Source organism: Notechis scutatus, chromosome 1 (genome assembly GCF_049901735.1).
Source record: "Notechis scutatus isolate UNSWTSFEM ecotype Mainland chromosome 1, rNotScu1.2, whole genome shotgun sequence".
NCBI classification, from domain to species: Eukaryota; Metazoa; Chordata; class Lepidosauria; order Squamata; family Elapidae; genus Notechis; species Notechis scutatus.
Window position 1 is genome coordinate 275,498,434 of NC_142009.1, and position 23,389 is coordinate 275,521,822.

Consider the following 23,389-nt stretch of genomic DNA (forward strand, 5'->3'; position numbering starts at 1 on the left):
TCGCTGATGATGTAAAGCTGTTCAATACCACAGACAATACTGCTACCCTACAAAAGATCTTGACTATGTATCAGAATGGTCAAACAAATGGCAACTTCAAATCTCAACAAATAAATGCTCTGTCTTACATATTGGCAAAAAAAATCAGAAAATAAAATACAAGCTGAATAGTCAAGATCTTGTTGATGACCCAAGCTCTGTAAAGGACCTTGGAATACTCACCTCGAATGATCTAAGTGCTAGAGCCCACTGCAACTACATAGCCAAAAAGGCATTAAGAGTTGTTAACCTAATCCTACGTAGCTTTTTCTCTGGTAATATCACACTACTAACCAGAGCATACAAAACATTTGCTAGACCAATACTCGAATACAGTTCATCAGTCTGGAACCCACATTACGTATCTGATATTAGCACAATTGAGAAAGTCCAAAATATTTCACAAGAAGAGTTCTCCACTCCTCTACTCGTTGTAGAATACCTTATGCCACCAGACTTGAAATTCTAGAACTAGAAAACCTTGAATTACGCCGTCTTCGGTCTGATTTAAGCATGGTATATAAAATCATACATTGCAATGTCCTACCTGTCAATGAATACTTCAGCTTCAACCATAACAACACAAGAGCACACAATAGATACAAACTCAAAGTTAACCGCACCAAACTTGATTGCAGGAAATACGACTTCAGCAATAGAGTGGTCAATGTCTGGAATACTCTACCCGACTCTGTAGTTTCTTCCCCAAACCCCAAAAACTTTAACCTTAGACTGTCTACTATTGACCTCACCCCTTTCCTAAGAGGTCTGTAGGGGCATGCATAAGCGCACCAACGTGCCTACCGTCCCTGTCCTATTGTTTCTCTTATTCTTCTTTTATTTTTCTTATATGTACCCATTTCATGTATTCACAACTATGTATACACTTATACTTATTATCTTGTAAACAATTGGCAAATCAAATAAATAAAAATAAATAAATAAATAAATATAGAGAGTAAGGAAGGTGACCTTGATGGACATATTCAAACTCTGTTGCCAAAGCAACAAGGGATAAAACATTAAACCCAGAACATCCAGAACCCGCTCAAAAGCAACTCACATACCTTCCTAACTATAAGTCAGAGGAAGTAGTATAACACAATCAGACTTTCAAGACTGCTTTCAGCCCTACTAGATAGACCAAGCCAAGAAATCACCACTACAGATAAGCACTAAAACGATCTTTATTGAAATTAAGATAAGCTCTTGAAAGTCTGATTAGGAATTGTATTCCAAACCTCATTTAATCCTAGAGAATGCAATGAGTTTTAAGGTAACCCTACCATTGGCCTGGTTTTTACCAGCTCATGATACACAGATGATGTCCTAAGAGATCACAGCTAAAGTAGTGAACTAGCATCTATGCTAGCTCTGCATTTCAATATATACTTCATCAATATTTCTATGTGTTATCTAATCAAAAACTCTGTATCTGTTAGAAATATTTTGGCATAAAGCAGAAATTAAATCTTTTCAATGACCGGCTTACCGCATAACTGGTTCAGCCATGCTGTGTGCCTGATAGAACAACGTGTAAAGGTAAGGAAGCAGGGAGTAGCGCTCGTTAATAGCTTCCCTGATGATCTTTGTGTTCTTCTTCCCAAATAGCCAGGGTTCACGACGTTTGGTTTTCATATTGGCATGGCCTCTGAAGAAAGGCTGCAAAGCCCCAGCCTGATACCATCGAACCAGTAGTTCTGGCTCTGGATTTCCAATAAATCCACCTACATCCGCTGGACATCAGAAAAAGATTGTTTTGTCAGAAATTGGTGAGAAATTCAAACTTCTTGGATTCTCCGCATTTATTAATAGAGCATATCCTAAGACCAAACAGACTCATTTTGAAGAATGTATACATGTTTTAATTTAAAACAAACAATTTTTGAAATGTCCAAGTCTCTTTTAAGACTTCAGAAGTTTCACTTACTACTTTTTATTTTGTTTTAATGGAACATGGTATGCTTTCTGCAAGAGGAAAGGAGGCTATTTGTTCAGTTGGGAGTTGATAAAGATACAGTATCTTACCACCACAGAAAGAAATTCCCGCAATGCTGATTGTCAGCAACATTGGAATGGAGATTTTCAAGTAACTCCAATCTGCTTTATTGTCTCCAGTCCACACTGCACCTGCAGATCACAGGGAAAAATCTTAATGCTACCTGTATTTAGCTATAAGGCCAATTGAATAAAATGGGCTTTGCTTCCAAATATATATCATACTTTATGTCACTTCAGGTATATGTTGCCGGCCTTACAATGTTAATGACTATGTGGAAATTGTATTGCCATGAAAATTGTGTATTGCCATGGATCCACACAACTGCAAAAGGCCTAAGTTACTTACAACACTGTTTCTGATTTAAGAAGAGCTGTATTCCAGTTCTTTATGGTTTGATTTTTAACACATATTCCATGTAATGTGCTATGAATTCACATATGTGTTTAAGGCTGTAAGTATATTTGGGAAAGTAATTAAGCAGGGGCATCTTTATGCACATTTGTGTGTCTAAATGACAAAAGCAGTGTTACGCTAATATGACACAAATTCCACTTCTTTTGTATGTGTGACACAGCACAAATAAGATGAACCCATGTAATTTGCACTCCGTAAGATCCTGTTAGATGTCTCTATAATTAAGTGATTTTCACTGTCTTAAAAATCGGCCACTCTAAAAATTTGGAATTTGCTTTCCCATTATTATTTTTTATAATTTTCATTATTTACCTCTTCTTTATTTAATTCATGCATTTATTTAATTTATATGCTGCCCATCTCATCTGGAGATGACTCTAGGCAGCTTATAACAATATAGGTCTGGAATAGATAATATTTTTATTTTAAAAAATCATTTGCCATGTAAAAAGAGGCTAAAGTACAACAGCAAAGCATTTGTTCTACTCTCCATTTGTCAGCATGTCAGGTGTTTTGTATGTCTTCACATTTCAAATTCAACATCTTACAATGTATCATGTAGCATGACTGTCACGACTGTGGGAACAGAGAGAGCATGATTTGTTTATCAATGCATTTTCTTTTAAAAAGGTGATTTTAAAAATGAAGTTCACCAATATCCTTCAGAAATAAGCAAACAGAATGGCATGGATCTCATTTGGACTCAGGCCAGTTGTGCTTTTAAAGTTGTAGCAACGTTTCGGCAGAATCTCATCTGCCATCATCAGGCTTCTGAAGCATGATAATGGCAGATGAGATTCTGCCGAAACGTTGCTACAACTTTAAAAGCACAATTACAATGACATGGGAAAATACCCGAACAAAGCTGAATACCATACATGTAAGTACCCGCGAAAACTTAAGAAAACATATACTTGCATCTCTGTTACTTTCAAGCAAATTATTCATTCAAATCATTGAGTTGCCTAGAAATGGTTAAATCCAGACAAAAACCAGTCTTCATCGACACTTACCATACTTCTGCGATCCAGCAAAGAAAGAGCGGGTAAGAACAAAGGGTCTTTCCAGTCCTCCACTTCGTTTCACCAGCCCTTCTGCGGTTGCCATTTGCTAAAAAGATTATTATTACCATTATTGTTGTTATATTAGATATCCCATCTTTACTTTGAACAACTCAGGGTGGTTTATTTTCCTCACAACTGTCCCAAAGGTGCTTGTTCAAAAGGTGCTTGTCCCAAAGGTGCTTGTTTTTTTTCCTTAAAGACGTGCTTGTCCCAAAGGTGCTTGTCCCAAAGGTGCTTGTTTTTTTTCCTTAAAGACGTTTCGCTTCTCATCCAAGAAGCTTCTTCAGCTCAGAACTGTAGAAGTTTCTTGGATGAGAAGCAAAAAGTCTTCAAGAAAAAACAAAGAAAGTCCAGTTGCTTTTTGAAAAAGCACCTTTGGGACAACCATGACCTGGATGACTGACAATCTCTGTAGACATTTTACGTACAATTGTGAGGTGGGTTAGGCTGAGAGAGTATGACAGGCCTAAAGTCACCCAGCTGGCTTTCATACCAGTGGTGGGATTCAAATTTTTTTTACTACCGGTTCTGTGGGGGTGGCTTGGTAGGCGTGGCAGGGGAAGAATACTGTAAAATCTCCAGTCAGAGGTGGTATTTGCCAATTCTCCAAACTACTCAAAATTTCCACTACCAGTTCTCCAGAACTGGTCAGAACCTGCTGAATACCACCTGTTTCATACCCATTCTTAAGGGGGGACTAGAACTCACAGTGTCCTGTGTCTTATTCACCACTTTAATCACTATGCAGTACAAGCAATTTTTAAAGCAAATGTTGCAATGTGTTTGGAATTATAAAAAGTGAGGGCCAGGAATGATAAAACAGAGTAAAACATACTGAAATAGGAAACACAGAAGTGACACATCTTAGGAACAGAAAGAAAGGAAAGAACGACATTGTATATTATAAAGACATGTACTTTGTAATGTTTTGGAACAAAATATGATATTGTGCAATATATTTTGCTGATGTTTGTTTTTAAGTAACATTAACAGCGACAAAGATTTTAAAATAATTTATTATTGTACAAAAATATTAAAACAAATTATTATTGTGATTATAATGGCATTGTTTTTTTATTAATGAATTTATAATCAACTTTGATTAAGACAACTATAGACAAAATGCAAGATCAGCAAGTATAGGCAATGCAATAATAAGAACTACCAGTATTATAATTGTTAATTCAGTTGTACTTGTCCTACCTGGTAAAAGCCATAGAGATTATGAACATCTCGATGTTCCCATTTGCCATAATGAATAGCGTCTTTTGACATGCTTTGTTCTATCCCTTTGAAGACTGAAGGCTCATTCATATCATTCCAGATAAAAAGAATTTCAGAAGAACTCTGTAGGACAATATTTAAGCTTATTTAATGTATTAGTTAAGAACAAGAACTGTATCTAAATACTTGTACTAATTTATTTTGTTCACTCTGCTTTGAAAAGTGTACTCTTTTCCTTTTCCTTGGGCATCTTGCCTGTCTCTTGTGCCAGAGATCCAACTGAGCAGAGAATGATAATCAGGTTTCCTTCTTGGGGGTTATTCAGAAAGTGGGTATCTCACATACCTTCTCAATTCAAATAGATGTTAAACCAAATAAAGTATTTAAGATGGTACTTTCCTCTTATTTCCAACTTTATCTCTAATGGAATTTGCATGAGCTAAAAGTTCTCTACATATCTTACGCAGAGATGACTATACAGAAGATGTCTTGCTTTAGTCCAACATTTTATATTCTGGGTGGATTTTATTTATAATTGCCAAAGCTATTTAGATTTTGTCTTTTTCCATATTTCCAAAATTAAGCCACCCAGACTGTATAGAAATCACATTTATAGATAGTAATATTCTGTGGATCCTGACCATATCATTACAAAACACAAACCTTGTATCTTTTGAAGTCAAATTGATCTGCATACCATTGTCGGACTTCAGGATTGGTAAAATCCAGGTATGATGAGAGACCTGCAGATGTTAGGATTGTATTATATTTTCAGGAAGAAAAAGCAAAACTGGCTTTTTCTTGTGTGTCATATCCTATTACAATAATAGAAAATGTCAATGTTCAAGCCAATTTCATGATACATGAGACAGATACCTTTTATTACTGTCACTTCTGATTCTGACAAATGTTAAGACACAAATAAGAAGAGAGGCAGAAATAGAGAGAAACCTGTCAATTGTGAAGATAATGAACATATCAATTTCTTTCTAATAGGTCAGTTACAATTAATGAGAAAATCCATTTTGATCTACCTCCTACGTGTTTCTTCAAAGGGATTTATAAAGCAAAGAGAGTTCATTACCTGGCCAGCAGATGCCCTTAAAATCTTCACCATTACGATCTTTAACAAAGAATCCTTTCGCTTTTGCTTGTGAGTATATAGTATAACGAGGATCAATCTTAATATGAGGGTCCACAATGACAACCATCTGCCAACATGAGAGATAACAATATAGTCTTATTATTGACGGAATAATACGTTGCGGGAATGTTTTATGTTTCATAAGCTGATATTCTCTTCTAGATGCTTTGGATTCCTAATTGTCAGAATTCCCAACTAGACTGGTTTTCAGCAAATTAAAGCAGATGGAAAGCATTATGTAAGAAGCCAAAAATCTTCCCAAGTTAGCTGGGGAAAGACAGAGAAAGCTTCCATAGATGTATTTCTTTCCAAACAACATTTATTTTAAAATTTTCAAGGAAATGGATGCTTTCAGTAGGCACTGGTGGATACAAAAAGCCACAGAGCTACATTACTTTCTCTCTATTTTTAGTGCATTACGTACCTTGCGTTTTTTCTTCATAAGTAGCTGCTTCTGCATCTTCTCAGGATTGGGAAATCTCTTCTTGTCCCAAGTGAAGTATCGTTTGCCATCGGTGTGCTCGATATCTAGCCATATGACGTCATAGGGGATGTCAAAGGTATCAAAACCTGCATCCACTTTTTTTACGTCATCCTCATCTTCATAATTCCAGCGGCATTGATGGTACCCAAGAGAGAAGAGGGGAGGCAGAGCCTGAGTGCCTATGAGGAAAAGGAAGACAGAGAAGATTGTGCTGCCATTCAAAATATAACTGGAGACATATTAAATGATAAATATTTCATTTTTATTCTTCCACTTAGTATAAATAATCAAGACATGTTTCCATGCCATATATTGTATAGTTGGTAGATTAATTATGGAGACCACAAGAAAGAGATAAAGGAAATTTCTTCATAAGCCAATACCTGTTAGCTGTCCATACTGCTTAAAAATATCAAAAGGACTGGGTCCCTTTAAGATGAATATGTCAATGATTCCACTTTCTGACATCCAGCGCACATCAGTTTGAGGCACTACCCTCTGCTTGGACATGTCTGGAATTTGGGAAGGTAAAACCTTTAAAACAAACATATACAAATATTTAAAAATAATGTTAAATGCATTTACTGTATTAAAAAAATAATAAAGGTAAGATTTTTAAAAAATCTAAAAAAAGTTATCCAACATTAATGATTAACTTCCAGTGACCAAGATGGCTAGATGATCAATGTTGTCCAACTCATCATGAGATTTTCAGGTGGCTGGAAGATGCTTTATAATGTTATTAATTCTTACACAAGGTAGCTATACTTCCATGCAGAACATAGTGCATCTCACCTTCATTGAAGCTTTTGTAGAAATCTCCACCAATGTTTCTGAGGAATTTAGCCAAAAGATTCCAACTGTCTGATCAGGCTTATGTGCTAAGAGTAAGGGCACTGAACCATAAATGCCCATTTTGCTATGGATGGTATATCCGAAGACATCTAGATTATAAAGCCGGTAGACATCATCATCACTGGAATACAAAGAAAAACAAATTGCTTGTAGAGATATTATTTTATGTCATCCAGTGCGAGAACAGGACATCATAGTGCCACAATTGCCTTGTGGTACTAAGAAATAAGTTGTTCACAGTAATAGTTTATACCAGTTTTCTTTGTCCTGATGTTTTCCAGTTTTGTTGCAGTTTAATAATCATAATATTTAGTGCATAATGTGGCAGATTGCTGAGTCTGACTCTGATTATCTGTCCATCTGCTCAGCCCTTTGGATTTATATCCTAACTTTCTATATCTCTGTTGAATCGACCATGCTGGCTTTCAGTATTCATCTACTGAGACCATTTTATGCAACATGCTTGTATTTGCTCCTTAGTACATAATGTGACAGATTGCTGAGTAAGATGTCTGACTCTGATCATCCATCCATCCATCTGCTTGCCCTTTTGGATTTATATCCTTTCTATATCTCTGTTGAATTGACCATGCTGCCTTTCAATATTCATCTACTGAGACCATTTTATGCAACATGCCTGTATTTGCTCCTCCTTCTCCTCGCTTGCTCACAACATATCACATGGCATATCAACTTGATGGTGAGGCTACTTGCAACAGTGGGTACTCTTCAGTGGTGGGATTCAATTTTTTTTTACTACCGGTTCTGTGGGCCTGGCTTGGTGGGCGTGGCTTGGTGGGCATGGCAGGGGGAAAGATACTGCAATCTCCATTCCCACCCCATTTCAGGTGAAAGATACAAAATCCCCATTCCCTCCCCACCCCCTAACCTGCTTTCCAGCTCCTTTCTCCTGTGTAGGGCAACAAAAGAAGACCCAGCTAATCAGCTGGGACTCAGGAGGCAGAGAATAGATGGGGGCGGGGCCAGTCAGAGGTGGTATTTGCCGGTTCTCCAAACTACTCAAAATTTCCGCTACTGATTCTCCAGAACTGGTCAGAACCTCCTGAATACTACCTCTGGTACTCTTGTTCTTTGGAGCAACTCATTCAGCCAATTATGGCTGTGTAGTTTATCCTGGCTTTTCCACTTCACTTGGACCTTTCAGGATCTTGGTGGAGGGTCTTGCAATCCTACAGATTGCTCATCCTAATTACCGAAGAGGTCTGTGAGCAAAACTAGCAGTTAGTAGTGCAAAAGAACCCTTGAAAGATCATGAATGACTCTAAAGGGATGACCTCTTTTATCACCAGCAGAGTGAGTTTTTCCAAAAAAGAACAATACTGCTTGCTGTGAGAAAGCCATAGGATGCCTTGTGATCTTTTGCAGCAGAAAAAATGAACAAATACTGCATAGACAACTTGACCCTAGCAATACATGTATTTTTATTTTTTGTTTATTATAACCCATCTGTCATTTTGTGCACCCTTAAAATATCAAAAAAAGTCCCCAACCTGAATGGGTATAATGAAATGCAGGTAGTTCTTGACTTACAGCGGTTCATTTAGTGACAGTTCGAAGTTACAACATCACTGAAAAAAGTGACTTATGACCTTTGTAGCATTCCCATGGTCACGTGATTTACATTCAGATGTTTGACAACTGACTCACATTTATGATGGTTGCAGTGTCCCGGGAGTCATGTGATTGTCTTTTGTGACCTTCTGACAAGCAAAGTCAACGAGAAAGCCAGATTCACTTAACAACTGTGTTACTAATTTAACAGCTGCAATGATTCACTTACCAAATGTGGCAAGAAAAGTCATAAAATGGGGCAAAACTCACTTAACAAATTTCTCACTTAATAGCATAAATTTTGGGCTCTATTGTTGTCATAAGTTGAGGACTACCTGTATGTTCTTTAGTTTTCAACAATGGATGAGCAAAACTGGATAATGACACAACGGAATATTGAGTACCACCTCTTCCTATTAACATATTGCAATTGTGTACATCGTGTTTCTTAAATTGGTTTGAGCTATGCTTTTGTATGGAAGTGGCACAAATTATACAAAATAATGCCAGCTAGAGATTATACAGATAGATATCCTATGTATTTAGAGGTCAACAAAACAGAAAAAGATGGTTCATGCTATAAATAGCACATTAAAAGCAGTTTCTTTTCCAATACAGTAATTGTCTTGAATCAAACAGTGCATCTGTGATTTTTTATTATTATTATTATTATTATTATTATTATTATTATTATTATTATTATTATTATTATTATATACTCTGTAGTATGATTATGATGTGGTGTTTGGGGCACTGTGCTGGAGTAGCTTTCAAATTTCATTGTATTCGTGGAATGCAATGACAATAAAGCTATTCTATTCTATTCTATTCTATTCTATTCTATTCTATTCTATTCTATTCTATTCTATTCTATTCTATTCTATTCTATTCTATTCCATTCCAATCCATTCCAATCCATTCCAATCCATTCCATTCCATTCCATTCCATTCCACTCCACTCTATTTCTATTCTATTCCACTCCTATTCCATTCCATTCCATTCCACTCCACTCCACTCCACTTCTATTCTATTCTATTCTATTCTATTCTATTCCACTCTACTTCTATTCCATTCCATTCCATTCCACTCCACTCCACTCCACTCCACTCCACTCCACTCCACTCCACTCCACTCCACTCCACTCTATTTCTATTTCTATTCTATTCTATTCTATTCTATTCTATTCTATTCTATTCTATTCTATTCTATTCTATCCTATTCTATTCTATTCTATTCCACTCCACTTCTATTCTATTCTATTCCATTCCATTCCACTCTATTTCTATTCTATTCTATTCTATTCTATTCTATTCTATTCTATTCTATTCTATTCCACTCCACTTCTATTCCATTCCATTCCATTCCATTTCATTCCACTCCATTCCACTCCACTCTATTTCTATTTCTATTCCACTCCTATTCTATTCTATTCCACTCCTATTCTATTCTATTCTATTCTATTCTATTCTATTCTATTCTATTCTATTCTATTCTATTCTATTCTATTCTATTCTATTCTATTCTATTCTATTCTATCCTATTCTATTCCATTCCATTCCATTCCACTCCTATTCTATTCTATTCTATTCTATTCTATTCTATTCTATTCTATTCTATTCTATTCTATTCTATTCCATTCCACTCCACTCCACTCCACTCCACTCCACTCCACTACTATTCCATTCCATTCCATTCCACTCCACTCCACTCCACTCCACTCCTATTTCTATTTCTATTTCTATTTCTATTCTATTCTATTCCACTCCACTTCTATTCTATTCTATTCTATTCTATTCTATTCTATTCTATTCTATTCTATTCTATTCTATTCTTTAGTGAAATTATCTGTCATCAACATCTCATGTCACTGCATGGGTGAATGTTGTTCATACTCTGTGCTATTCTGCAACAGGCACAGAGGGGGTATTCAGCAGGTTCTGACCAGTTCTGGAGAACTGGTAGCAGAAATTTTGAGTAGTTTGGAGAATACCACCTCTGACTGCCCCCCACTCTATTCTGTGCCTCCCAAGTCCCAGCTGATCGGCTGGGTATTCTTTTGTTGGGAAGCAGGTTAGTGGGGTGGGGAGAGAATGGGGATTTTGCAGTATACTTGCCCTGCCACGCCCACCAAGCCACGCCCACCACATCACATCATGCCCACCAAGCCACGCCCACCGAACCGGTAGTAAAAATTTTTGAATCCCATCACTGAACAGGCAGCGCTGCTGTCAGATTATAGTTGGCTGGCCTTGTAACCCTGGTTATCAGGGAGATCATAATTGTTTTGATTTAATAACGACAATACAAATATACATGTGTTTATTCAGAAATAAGTCACAAAAACTGTTCTATAAAACTTACTTCCTAGCAAATATACTTAGGATGGCAATCTTGGAATTGTATGTAGCCCCCTTTTGTCTTGTGAAAACTTATTCATGTCTAGGCCTGTGTAGGTTTTATAAAAGTATTTGCATACTACAGGTAGTCCTTGATTTATGACCGAAGTTGAGCCCAACATTTTCATTGCTAAGAAACAGAGTTGTTAAGTGAGGTTTGCTCCATGTAATGACCTGTCTTGTCATAGTTCTTAAGTGAATCCATGAGGCTGTTAAGTTAGCAACATGGCTGTTAAATGAATCTGGCTTTGTCATTGACTTTGCATGTCAGAAGGTCACAAAAGGTGATCACGTGGCCAGTTGCCAAGTGTCTGAATTTTGATCATGTGACCACAAGGATGCTGCAATGGTCGTAAGTATGAAAAATGCTCATAAGTCAGTGCCGTTCTAACTTTGAAAGATCATTAAACGAATGGTTTAGTCAAGGATCACCTGCCTACATTTTGCTGAGCACTGAATCCTGCAGTGAATGTAAAGGGAAGGGCAGAACAGACTGAGCATGTTCTTCGATTCTGTTTTTTTTGCAAGAGATAGTCTATGGATATTATCAGTCATCCAGGTCAGGTTTGTCCCAAAGGTGCTTTTTCAGGAGGCAACTGGACCTTCTTGTTTTTTCCTTGAAGACACTTTGCTTCTCGTCGAAGACGCTTCTTCAGCTCTGATTGGATCCTTCCATTCTCCACCATCCAATCAGAGCAGAAGAAGCGTCTTCGATGAAAAGCAAACCCTCTTCAAAGAAAAAAACAAGAAAATCCAGTTGCCTCCTGGAAAAGCGCCTTTGGGACTTGCAAGGATATTTGAAAGAAAACATTTATCTAGAGTGTAACGCTTGGGAAAACATTGTGACTGCAAAGAAAGCAAAAGGTCACCTTCAGCAAATTGACTGCCCTGAGGTTTTAGGTTGAAGAAAACAGGAGAACAGGAGCAAGAAGCAAGAAAAACAGAAGCTATGGGAATGCCTGGGTGATGAAGGCTGTCTGAGTCTAAATGGCTGCAGTAAATGAGGAAGGCGCTTAAAATCCAGGGGAGCAGAAGCTGATTGGAAACATTTATTTATCATTAGGTTTTAATTCAATCCTTTCTAGAGAAGGTATTGCACACAGCACTCCCTTCTCTTCTTTTTCCCTCTCCCCTAAACAACAAACCTGAGAGAGAGGTTAGGCAGAGAGAAAGTGACTTTCAAAGTCATCCAATGAACCTCCACAGCTAAAAGGAATAGGAGTCTTGGTCTTTCCCTATCCTAATCCAACACGTTCACTATTGCTCCACTCTGGCTTTCAGGAAAGGATCGGTTGAATGGATTAGCAGTGCTGTCTAGGGAGTGCTGTGTGATATTCTAGGTCAGAGGTCTCCAAACTTGGCAATTTTAAGACTTGTGGACTTCAACTCCCAGAATTCTCCAGCCAGCATAGTTGGCTGGAGAATTCTGGGAGTTGAAGTCCACAAGTCTTAAAGTTGCCAAGTTTGGGGACCCCTGTTCTAGATGTTAGCAGAGAGGCTGCTGAGCTACTTCCCCCTGGTAGTGAATGTGAAACACAGAGAATGTTGTGATTCATTTCATGTTATACCATTAATTTGGCATAGCTATGATTGTTAGTAGCCAAAAGCCCCCAGATCTTGGACCAAAAGTCTGGAGCTACGGTGACATTCAGAAAATTTCGCTATCTTTTGATCCTTATTTCATTACCTGGTATTTTTCAAGAGGAGGGTTTCTGCATGCTGAGGTATTCCATAGAGATGTTGAAATCCATGCAAAGAAACATCTAAACCTACACTGCTAGGACCTGTATTAAGACAGAGTAGTACTGTGAGGTAGTGCAAACACAGGGCAGCATGAAAGAGCAACCCATTCAATACTAACCTCCACTGAGGCTCTTTGTGGCTTACTATAATATAGAGAAAAATTGTGCCAATGTTTCGTTGTGAGGACACAGAACGAGGATTAAGAAAAGAAACCTATTTTAAGGATTCAAGCAACCTAGTCCAAATCTACAAAGGCAGATTGTGCAGCCCCCAGCCAAAGGTTAAATATAAGCCATCTAAACTGCAGTATAAAACAGGCAATTGCAATAATTGATTCCTATGAGTGAGCCAAGCCATGTGGCCAGCTAGGACCTCCCCCCACCCAACAAAAACTGCATGACTGGTGTGAATACCTGTTTGTGCATGTGAGTATGAAGAAATGGCTGTGCCATCTGGTCTGGGGATCTGCTAGTACTGGAGCCTGAAAAAATATCAATGAGGTGGATCTCCTGTATTAAGTTTTTGTATGTTAATAGTCATTGTTATAGTTTTGGTTATTTCTGGGTTTCTTTGCTTTCAACTCTGGAAATTACCCAAAATCATGTACACTACATGAAATGTGAAGCTATATTAATTGAGCAAATAACACATCAAAATTAAGAGACCGCCCCCCCACAAAGCAATTAAATATATATTAGTATAACTGAGGGAAAGGATAACATTTTCAATTATTAGACAACAGGCAAACATTGACAACATGGCATGTTATCCTCAATATTCCAATATTCCAAGGAAGCAAGCAATGATCCACAATATTTTTATAATTACTTTTACAAAAATGGAAATGACCCAAACTTGCATGATATCCAAGTTTTCACATAAAAACTGATGAGATTTCGATCAAACTGATCAAATTCAGAGCTGAAAAAGAATGGTGGTCTCTGAGCCACTTACCATTAGCTTTGATGTCTAAAAATTTGCCAAACTTTTCTTCCCAGTGACCTAAATCTTCTTCAGTTTCCTTAGATAAAAGAAAAAGAGATGTAACTCTGTCATGGACTAGCCAACAGAACTTAGCAATCAGTTTCCAGTCTAGGTCTGAGTTACAGCTAATTCCAAGCAATATTCTACAATGAAATCACTGTACAATTCAGACCATGCCCTAGTTCATAACTGTCAGTAACTGCCTTATTTCCTTTCCAGATTCATATTATTATTGTTTAAATAATGTTAAAATCAAAACTTATTATTTCCACCACCTTTGGACAAACTGACCAGACAAAAATCCATATATCTACAGTAGATTAAATGTACCTTAAAAGGGTCTGCCAGTCCACTTTCCTTTTCTTGTGAAGTAGATTTCCTTTAAAAATCAAAAGTTTTCAGTGTACAATTACAAGCAGATCCTCACAAAAGAACTTATTTTAGAATAATAATGTTAATTATCCCAACCTACAATAATTGATCTGTACTTAGATAGATCAGCACAGATACTAATATTGCTTTCTGTAGGTTTCCCCCGTTTGTTCCTTTTCCTTTTTTCCCTCCTTTTCTTTTGTATATTGAAGTAATATCATACCTGCTTTGAGGTGGCGACTGCAGGTGTTCCAAATACAACAGGCCATTGGAATTCATGCTCAGTAAAATTTCATCCTTAGAAATAAGCTGTATTTGAAAAGGTTTTGCCATTATATGAATCTGCTGGTCTTGCTCAGCACCTATCAGCACAAATTTGTCTGCATCTTTCTCTGATATTTTCAGCCTTTGAAATAGAAAAAGAAAAAAGACCAGAGTAAAGAAAACATTTTTTTTGTTCAAATTACAAATAATAGCAAATCTGAAAACTGTTAAGTTCCACAAACGTCAATCAATTTTTTTATCTCAACACATTTATGAATGTGTTTCTCTCTCTCTCTCCCTCCCTCCCTCCCTCTCCTTCTCCCACTCTCTCATGCTGACTTTTTTTTTGTTAACATGCACTTCTGAAATAAATTCCTATATCTTTGGATATATGTGCCAGATAGTTTTGCTACATTCATTTAAAAAGAGAAAAAAGCATATTGCAACTGGGAATGGCTAAACATTCTAAAAAATAAAGCTATCAATTAAGCAGGAAGTGTAGATAGAAAATCATTTGGTTATGACAGAAAAACTGCTCTTGCATTGTTTTATCAGCTGAATAGGAAGACTGACCAAGATTATTCAGCGTACCCAGGGTTAAATGCTGTATTTAATAACAGAGCTGTTTCCTATATGATTAATAATGTGGGTATTTTGGTTAGTTTTCTAGTTGGTCCTCTTTTTGTTTCTGTATTTTTCTCTTTATATGTTAAAGCAAATAAAAATTATAAATTGTAATACAAGGAAAGAACAAAAGTTCCTCACTACGTACTAGTGCAGCAGTCGCCAACCGGTGGGCCGTGGCCCACTGGTGGGCCGTGAGAAAATCTTGGTGGGCCGCAGAGAAATTTCACCCCCAGAGCACCCCCACAAAGCAATTAATCCAGGCTGCGCAGAAACACAAGGCTGCGCTGCCCACATGGCCCGCGAAAACCCTCCCCACCCACTCATTCCTTACCAGGTAAACTTGCCTGCTAAATTGCTATTTTTCCTTTTTCCGACCATCATCTGTTTTGCTGTGCTGGGAGATTTAGATTAGCTAGGAAGCAAGAAATGGTTGGATTTCTTGCTTTCTAGCCAGTCTTTAGATCTTCGGCTCAACACAGTTAAAACTCCCTTAGGACTGAAGGTTCGCTTGCAAGCAAATTCAGTGCAGACTCACGGCAAGCAAATTTGAGAGACTGAGTTAGCCGATGGCAGATAGATAGATCACTGAATGATTCTGTGAGCAACTCAATCTGCCTGCTTTGCCTGATTTTGGGTAAAAGTTGCTCTTTTTTATAAAAAATTCAATATTTACATGCATGGTGTGTTGTGAATTAATTTTGTGAGTTTGCTTGCAAGCAAATTTGATGTGACAGACTGAGTTAGCTAATGGCAGATAGATAGATCTCTGAATGAATCTGTGATTCTGTGAGCAACTCAATCTTCCTGCTTTGCCTGATTTTGGGTAAAAGTTGCTCTTTTTTTATAAAAAAATGCAATATTTATATAAATATTTATAATATTTACATACAAGCCATGCCCAGCCAGCCATACCCACAAATTAGGCCACGCTCACAGAACCGGTTAGTGGTCCCTGGGATCTAAAATTATGAGTTTGGTGGTCCCTGAGGTCTAAAAGGTTGGCGACCCCTGTACTAGTGGATGAGATCATTTTTGCAATACTATAAATAAATAATTAAATAAAGTATGCCAGATTCTGCTTGCCTGTGGGTCCTTCCAAAGATTATTATAAGATCACAGGAAGTGAATTTCATTTTATTTAAAGCAATTTAAATGACAGTGGTGCTAAATAGGACAAAAAAAATACCGGTACTAAAATGCTAATGTGAAAAAAACTCTTGTACTATATGTGAAGAACAGAGATGTATCCTACAAAATCCTACTAGCTATGTGCACTATTCAATAATAAACAATATTTATTTGAATGATGAAGACCCAGTATGAGGTCCACATTTAGCCAATATGAAGTAAAATACCTGACACAATATTCCTTCAAAGAATTCTCCTGATATTTCTTTTCTAAATTGGAGAGCTAAAATTCAACTTATATAAATGCCCCAGTGGCAAAAAGAGGACTTGTTTCCAATCTATATCTGATCTAAGCTATCACTTCCCATAACTTACCTCAAGCTAGCTGGTTCCTTTATGAGAACATCAGGGACTTCGTATCTTGGCTTGAGTGGATTTACCTCATTAATTTTAAGCCTGAAAATATTGCCCTCTATTTCATACACTTCTACTGAAAGAGTTACCTAGTAATTGAATAAACACAGGAGAATACTAAAATGCTATATTAGACAAAACACCAATTTCTCACAAAACATCAATTTTCTTCTTATTCTTTTATTATTTATTCAAAATAATAAAAAGACACTTTCAACATACTGTAAATTCTCTACTGAAAAGAATCTTATTTGTGTTTGCTACCAAACAGATTAGAAGCAAATCAGTAATAATGAAATACAGTAGCTAATGGCATTCTAAACTGCTTTCAGCAAGAAAGTTCACACTGAAAACTTTGCTTTTCGACTATCTTAAATGGAAATAGCTATGTCATTCATTATTCTAAGTATTTAATATTATGATCCTCTACATATTCAAACAGGAGCATGACTGAATTCAGTTGATCAACTATATGAATAGATATTATTGAATTGCATTGCATTTTTTGTCTGCCTGCCTGCCTGCCTGCCTACCTACCTACCTACCTACCTATCTATTTTTATGTCACCCTCTCCCTTATAAACTAATTATGGGTAGCTTACAAGTTTTAAAATAAGTAAAAAAATAATTAAAATATTGAAACATTTTAGACTCTAGTTTCCCATAGTAACCCATGGTAATATTCACCTTGCAATTAATCAGGGCAAAGGACGATCTGCTGAAGGCACCATTCATGGTTTTAGTAGACTTAAGAAACAACTCTTGAAATCCCTGACCTTTTCTAACTTCAGAGCTAAGTACTGATTTGATTTGTATGCTTTGTTCAACCATATTGAACAAATTAATATTTGGGTTTCCTAACATAACCCATAAATTTTGACTTACAGACATAATATATAGGTTTCCACAACTTTCTAAGCCCATAAATAAATTGTTGTCTGGCTTAACACAAACGTGGATCCAACCATAGTGTTTGCTTTAGGCATGATGAGAAATCATGACTTTCAAAAAGATGGTGCGCACACCAGCATAGACGGGGCCTTCTTTCACATGCTGGGCTTCTTTTATGAAAGAAGGACCAAGGCAGGGCATGAAAGAAGGCCCTGGCTAGAGGCCCTGGATGGGGAGCAAGTGGAATCTTGTTTACATTGGCGTGAAAGAAAGCAACATGAAAGAGACCCTGGTCAGTACAGAATTAGGGTGCAATGGAGTGGGCAAGGTGTTGTGGCAGTTGGCTGTAATAGATAGGTCGGTGGCCAAAAGGCATTCGTAATTCCAGGTGGGCCTAAGTGGTGTCTGAATTTTGAGGGCTCTGACTGAAACTTTGAGGACCACCTCCTTTATTCAACACCATTGTAACTTTGAAAGGTCGCTGAATAAGTTCATGTGGACTACCTATAAGTTTACCTAGCTTCATGGCAGAAACATTTGAAAGAGTGAAAATAAATTGGTTGACAAATAAAATAATTTATATTACGTTAATTATGGAAGGAGAAGCTTTTGAAAAATTACATAATTTTTGTCATGCCCCACACCTTTGTCATGCAAAGTTCTCAAAGCTAAATAAATGCTAGCTAAAATTATTTAAATACTTCCCAACATCATGTAACATACTATCTAACCACTGGTGGAATTCTACTGGTTCGGCCCAGTTCGAGTGAACCAGTAGTAAAAAATGCTACTGTTCAGCTGAACCGGTAGTAAGAAAACAGCTATTTCTTCCCCCCAAAGATCAGCTGTTCCAACATCAACTGTGCTGGCACCCCCCTCGCTGTCTTACTGCTTCGCCCAGGAGGCTTTCCTGAGGCCCAGGAGGCAAAAAAACAAAAGGAGCGGGGGGGAGGGGCTTGCTGAACAAAAAAAGAAGCCACGCCCATCCAGTCACATGGCCATGCCCACCTAGCCACGCCCACAGAACAGTAGTAAAAATATCTGCATCCCACCCTTGTATCTAACATCCAGCAGATCAAAAAGATAGACTGATTTTACATGCAAACTGGGCATCCATGTTTTTGATCAAACACTGAGAGGCACTCTTACCTTGCTATCTTCATTGAAAATTTGGAATTTGACATTACTGTTGGATAGTTCCACAGTTTGCAGTAAGGCTTGGTATGGGGACTTCCCAGGACATAAACATTTCTGACGCCTGATGTATCCAAAAAAGAATATAAAATTTTATATTACCCATGTTATAGATGAGAATGCGATCATATTCAAAGAGTTGATTAAATTTAGACCAACTGGTCTAAATTACATAATTTCAAATCAATATTAAAAAAGGCATGTTTTGTTATAGTTTCATCTTATTTTTATTTGTGATAGGTGGCCATCCAAATTGAATAAAAAAAATTATGGAATATAGAGTTCTGATTATTCGACAAATAATAAAACAGCACCGGATAAAGTGCAGGGGAGGGCAACTGAAATCTGATTATTGACTAGAAGCATCAGTTATGATATCTGGCACTCTGATTGGAAAGAAAGCACACCTGGGGTTTTAAAGTCATTCATGGCATGGAGAAAGTGGACAGAAGTATTTTGTCCTTTCTCAAAATGCTAGGAAGAGGAACCATCCAATGAAGATGATTGGAAGGAGATTTAAAAAGAATAAAAGAAAGAATTTCTTTTATTCTTTTATTCACGGCATGCTCAGACTTTTCTACCAAAAGCTTTCTCAGTGTGAAGGCTGGAAAAAAATTTTTTTCCTCCTCTCACCCCTTTCTAATCTATATGTTTGAAAAATACTTTTATGTTATTATTTTATATTGGTTTGAGAATTGCTTTATTGTATATTTCATAGTTGTTTTGATTAAAACCTGTCTTGGGAGGCTTTGGCATTTGAGGAAATACAGGGATATTAATGAAGCAAATTAGAGCTAAAAGATCTTGGCCCCCAAAAAACTGGACCACCACTAAACAACAGCAAAAATTAAGGGTTTTTTTGTATCTGCATTGTAAATCATCCAGAATCACATTGGTAAAATGGGCAGTGTAAAAATTTAATGAATAAATACATGATATTCTTTGCTGCCATGTAGAGATTATATGGATTTTTTTGCAGCACAGATGTAGTAGCCCTTATAAAGTTCCCCTCAATGCAAACTTCGCACTATAAGATATATTGCTGCAATCGCTCTTCAGTGACAGTTGTGCCATACCTTGTCATGTTATATGAATACAATATTTTCAGATAACAAAATATTCATAATCTTTACCTGTAAAAGGCAATTTGCTTGCATGTCTTAAAACATCTTTTATCCACAGCCTCATCTTGAACACTAAATACAAGAAAATATAACATTTTTAAAATGTATAGTAAAGAAACAAAGATTATTTTCCCTGCAGCTATACACAACAGAACAAGCTTATTCTAATGCATATAATTGAAAGTTCTGAAATAATTGCCTGTATTAATTGCATACTGGTCACACTAAGCAGCTACATTAGAAATGGATTCTACATTACACATAATATTTGAAAGAATGAATTACTTTCAGTTTATCAATATTATTCCAAAACAAGTGAAATCTTTATTTCCAGTTGACCGAGAAAACTTAAGTCAATTAAACGAAGACATTCTTATGGTTTCCATTTTAAATTTTCAAAAGGATTACCTTCTTTAAGCAGATATTGGCTACTTATTCCAATTCCCAAGTATCCAAACCTGCAAAAGTCAGCTCAACCAGTAAAGTAAACACTTGTCCAAGGATGGTATAATGCTCCTTATAAAATTAAGCAATGAAGTAATTCACTTCATGTTTTTAATAACATTGTGTTTTTAATACCTTTTTTTGTTTTTTATTTTATGCTGCCCAGGATCAATGTTGGTTATATAAACATGGTTGATAAACAAACAAACATCATATATCTTCACAATGAGGTCAAACAGTATAAACAGCCAAACAAAACAAAAATAAAACTGTTGTAGGGCAGTAAAATATATGTTTTCTCACTGTAAGTAACACTAATTCTACTATAAATAAATCAAGAGGTGCTGATTTCATTATATACACACATAGAAAATATTCTGGCACTGCTACCAAGCATAAGATTGATTGAAATAGAGAAATGTGAATAAATAATTAACTTCTGCACCCTAAACAGCTTTGGACCACTTCAACTCATACATCTGCACAACACTTCATGTCAAATGACTGCATGCAGCCCGTTTCAAAAATATTTGTATTCACATGACTGCAGTAATCAGGTTGCAACAAGGCTATTGTATTGAAAAAAGGTTAAACAATAATTAGGTTTATATTTTAAACTTTCATTTGTCAATTAAGTTTCACTTTCTAATTCACTTTCTGCTTTTCCAAGTGTCATGTGACTGATTTTGTATTTCTGGAACTCCTTCACTTTTACTCGCTAGTATAATTATATTATTTATTACATAATATTAATAAATGTATTATTCCATCTATGTTTTTATTCCCAGCTCTCTAAGTATGTAGTTTTAATTTCTGCATGAATTCAAACTAGCATTTCAGAATTAAAAATTATTTGGATTCTTTTAGAAGCATGTCTTGTACTTAAGTAAGATTTGCAAATCAATTATTGCCAAATCATATATATCTACCTGATTTCTTGACTGCCTGATTCCATGATCCGGAGAGAGCTGTTTTTGAACCATTCATTAAGGAAACGAAGGGGAAATTCTCTAGCCAATAAGTTTTCATTTCAGAGTCCCTTGTTGCATGCTGGGAAATTGAGTTTTTATTTCTGACAGTCCTACCCCTTGACCAATAACGTGGAAGAGACGTCAGTATGCATATGCTTTGCTGGCAGTATTTCTGTAGTGCTCAGAGAGCTGCATTCAGAATAGAAATGAAGAAGTACTACTTCCTATTACTGTTTTCTTCTTAAATCGGTTTAATTATACAGGGATAAAGTAAGTTTTGCTTGTGAAGTTATGCCAATTCCTAGTTCCAAAATATGAATAAAAACTAAGATCTACTTAATATTTTGTTCAAAAATATCTTTTTTATCTCCTTGTTTTATTCTATTGTGCCATTCTGCCTCCCCTTTCTGACAAATATCCAAGTAATTTCTCTCTATCCCTTCTGGAACTTTTAAGAAACCATCTGCTATCAACATTTTAGAAAGGCAATTTTACTGTGTTATCTAAATGCAAAGGCATCCATTATGCTCTAAGTAAGACGTGGATGGTTTCAAACTGAGGGCTGTTTTAAATCTACCATAAAAATACTGAATGGAATTAGAAGACACCATATATGGGAGTCTTTGTGGTTAAATTGGGAGAAGATTAAAAGACAATGTTATTTGAAAATTCCAGTCTGGTTATCGACTATAGAAGCATTTTCTTATCCTATAATATATAAGAAGGAACAAACAGTTAGATATGGGGAAATATTGAATGAAAAGGGTGAACTCAAATCTATATAAAAACTAGAGGAACAAGGTATAAAGATGAATTGGTTTTCATATGTGCAAATACATTCAAGGTATGATAAAGATCTCAAAACAGAAGGATTCTATGACAATAATGAAATACGTAGAATCTTAGAAAATAATAAATATATAAAGATGTTTTTTTTTTCTTTTTTATTATATCTATAAAAAATTTTTAGGATAGACTTGGGAAGATTATATGAATTGTTACAAAATGATACCAAGTAAATTATAGTTATCTCGCAAAATATGAATGAATAAAATTATTGTCAAATGATTGAATAATAATGATACTAGGGTATTTAATTTCTGATTGAGAATATGAGTTATTATACAATGTAACTGTAATTGTTGATTATGAAATGGATGCACAAAAAACCGACACACTGCTTGTATACTCGTGGAAGAAAGGTTGATGTTTTTATGTTTTGTCTGTTTATGTTTGTTTTTAAAAAACCAATAAAAATTAAAAAAAATACTGAATGGAATTAATTACCCAGCTGTGTCACCATTTGTAAAAGTCAGTACAATGCTGTTTGTTGTATAGACAGCGCTTGGATTTGTTAACCATTTGATTACAATTCTTATTCACCTTTAGACTGAGTGGGTGCAACTTACCCATTCCCCAAATAAACAAGCAGAGGAGTCACGTTGTGCTTCAAGACTTGGTAGGATTAAATCCCTATCCAAGCCTGCACACCTTCCAGGCACTGGGAGAAGATCTTGACAGTCTCACTTTTAAGCCTGGTGTTCCAAGATTAAGTGGACTAGTAGATGACCTTACCTGGGAGTTCCATGTAGATATTAAGCAGGAAGGGAGAGTGTGTTGAGTCCTGTGACATTCCACAAAGCAGCATTGTAGAGAGTGAATTCTCCTCCTACCAACATCAATTGGAACTACCCCCCCCCCCAAAGAAAGTAGAGAATCACTATGAAACAGTGCCCGAGAGTCAGTCCAGAGGGATACCATAGCCAACAATATCAAAAACCTCTGAGAGATCAAGGAGTGGAAGGATGGATGAACCACTTTGATCCCAGCTCTACCAATTGTCAACAAGTGTGATCAAGACTCTCTCCACATTTGAATCCCAGCCTAAAACTTGACTGAAACAAAGTGAACTAAAACAGTGGTTCTTAAACTGACTCAATTACCTCTTTTCTTGATCTTTAATATCATTATCCCCACAAAACAAATAAATGAACAACATCCCAGACTGTTTTATACAGATGACTCAGCAGCAGCAGTC

The 23,389-nt window shown here is 36.4% G+C and overlaps 1 protein-coding gene across 1 annotated transcript in view; it reads right to left on the bottom strand.

The window, feature by feature from the left end:
* Nucleotides 1-21,426, bottom strand: part of GANC (glucosidase alpha, neutral C) — a 31,428-nt gene extending 10,002 nt beyond the window's left edge. Inside the window, exons 1-17 of the mRNA XM_087951666.1 lie at nucleotides 21,310-21,426; nucleotides 19,946-20,008; nucleotides 18,768-18,876; nucleotides 16,689-16,816; nucleotides 14,518-14,700; nucleotides 14,253-14,301; nucleotides 13,893-13,959; nucleotides 12,883-12,979; nucleotides 7,167-7,347; nucleotides 6,755-6,905; nucleotides 6,312-6,550; nucleotides 5,828-5,954; nucleotides 5,407-5,486; nucleotides 4,723-4,866; nucleotides 3,469-3,565; nucleotides 2,068-2,169; nucleotides 1,532-1,775 (exon numbers count right to left, since the gene is read on the bottom strand). Of these exons, the coding sequence (XP_087807792.1) occupies nucleotides 1,532-1,775; nucleotides 2,068-2,169; nucleotides 3,469-3,565; nucleotides 4,723-4,866; nucleotides 5,407-5,486; nucleotides 5,828-5,954; nucleotides 6,312-6,550; nucleotides 6,755-6,905; nucleotides 7,167-7,347; nucleotides 12,883-12,979; nucleotides 13,893-13,959; nucleotides 14,253-14,301; nucleotides 14,518-14,700; nucleotides 16,689-16,816; nucleotides 18,768-18,876; nucleotides 19,946-20,008; nucleotides 21,310-21,335 (2,087 nt within the window). The 5' untranslated portion in view covers nucleotides 21,336-21,426. The remainder of the gene's footprint in view (nucleotides 1-1,531; nucleotides 1,776-2,067; nucleotides 2,170-3,468; nucleotides 3,566-4,722; nucleotides 4,867-5,406; nucleotides 5,487-5,827; nucleotides 5,955-6,311; nucleotides 6,551-6,754; nucleotides 6,906-7,166; nucleotides 7,348-12,882; nucleotides 12,980-13,892; nucleotides 13,960-14,252; nucleotides 14,302-14,517; nucleotides 14,701-16,688; nucleotides 16,817-18,767; nucleotides 18,877-19,945; nucleotides 20,009-21,309) is intronic.
* Nucleotides 21,427-23,389: the final 1,963 nt, after the last annotated feature.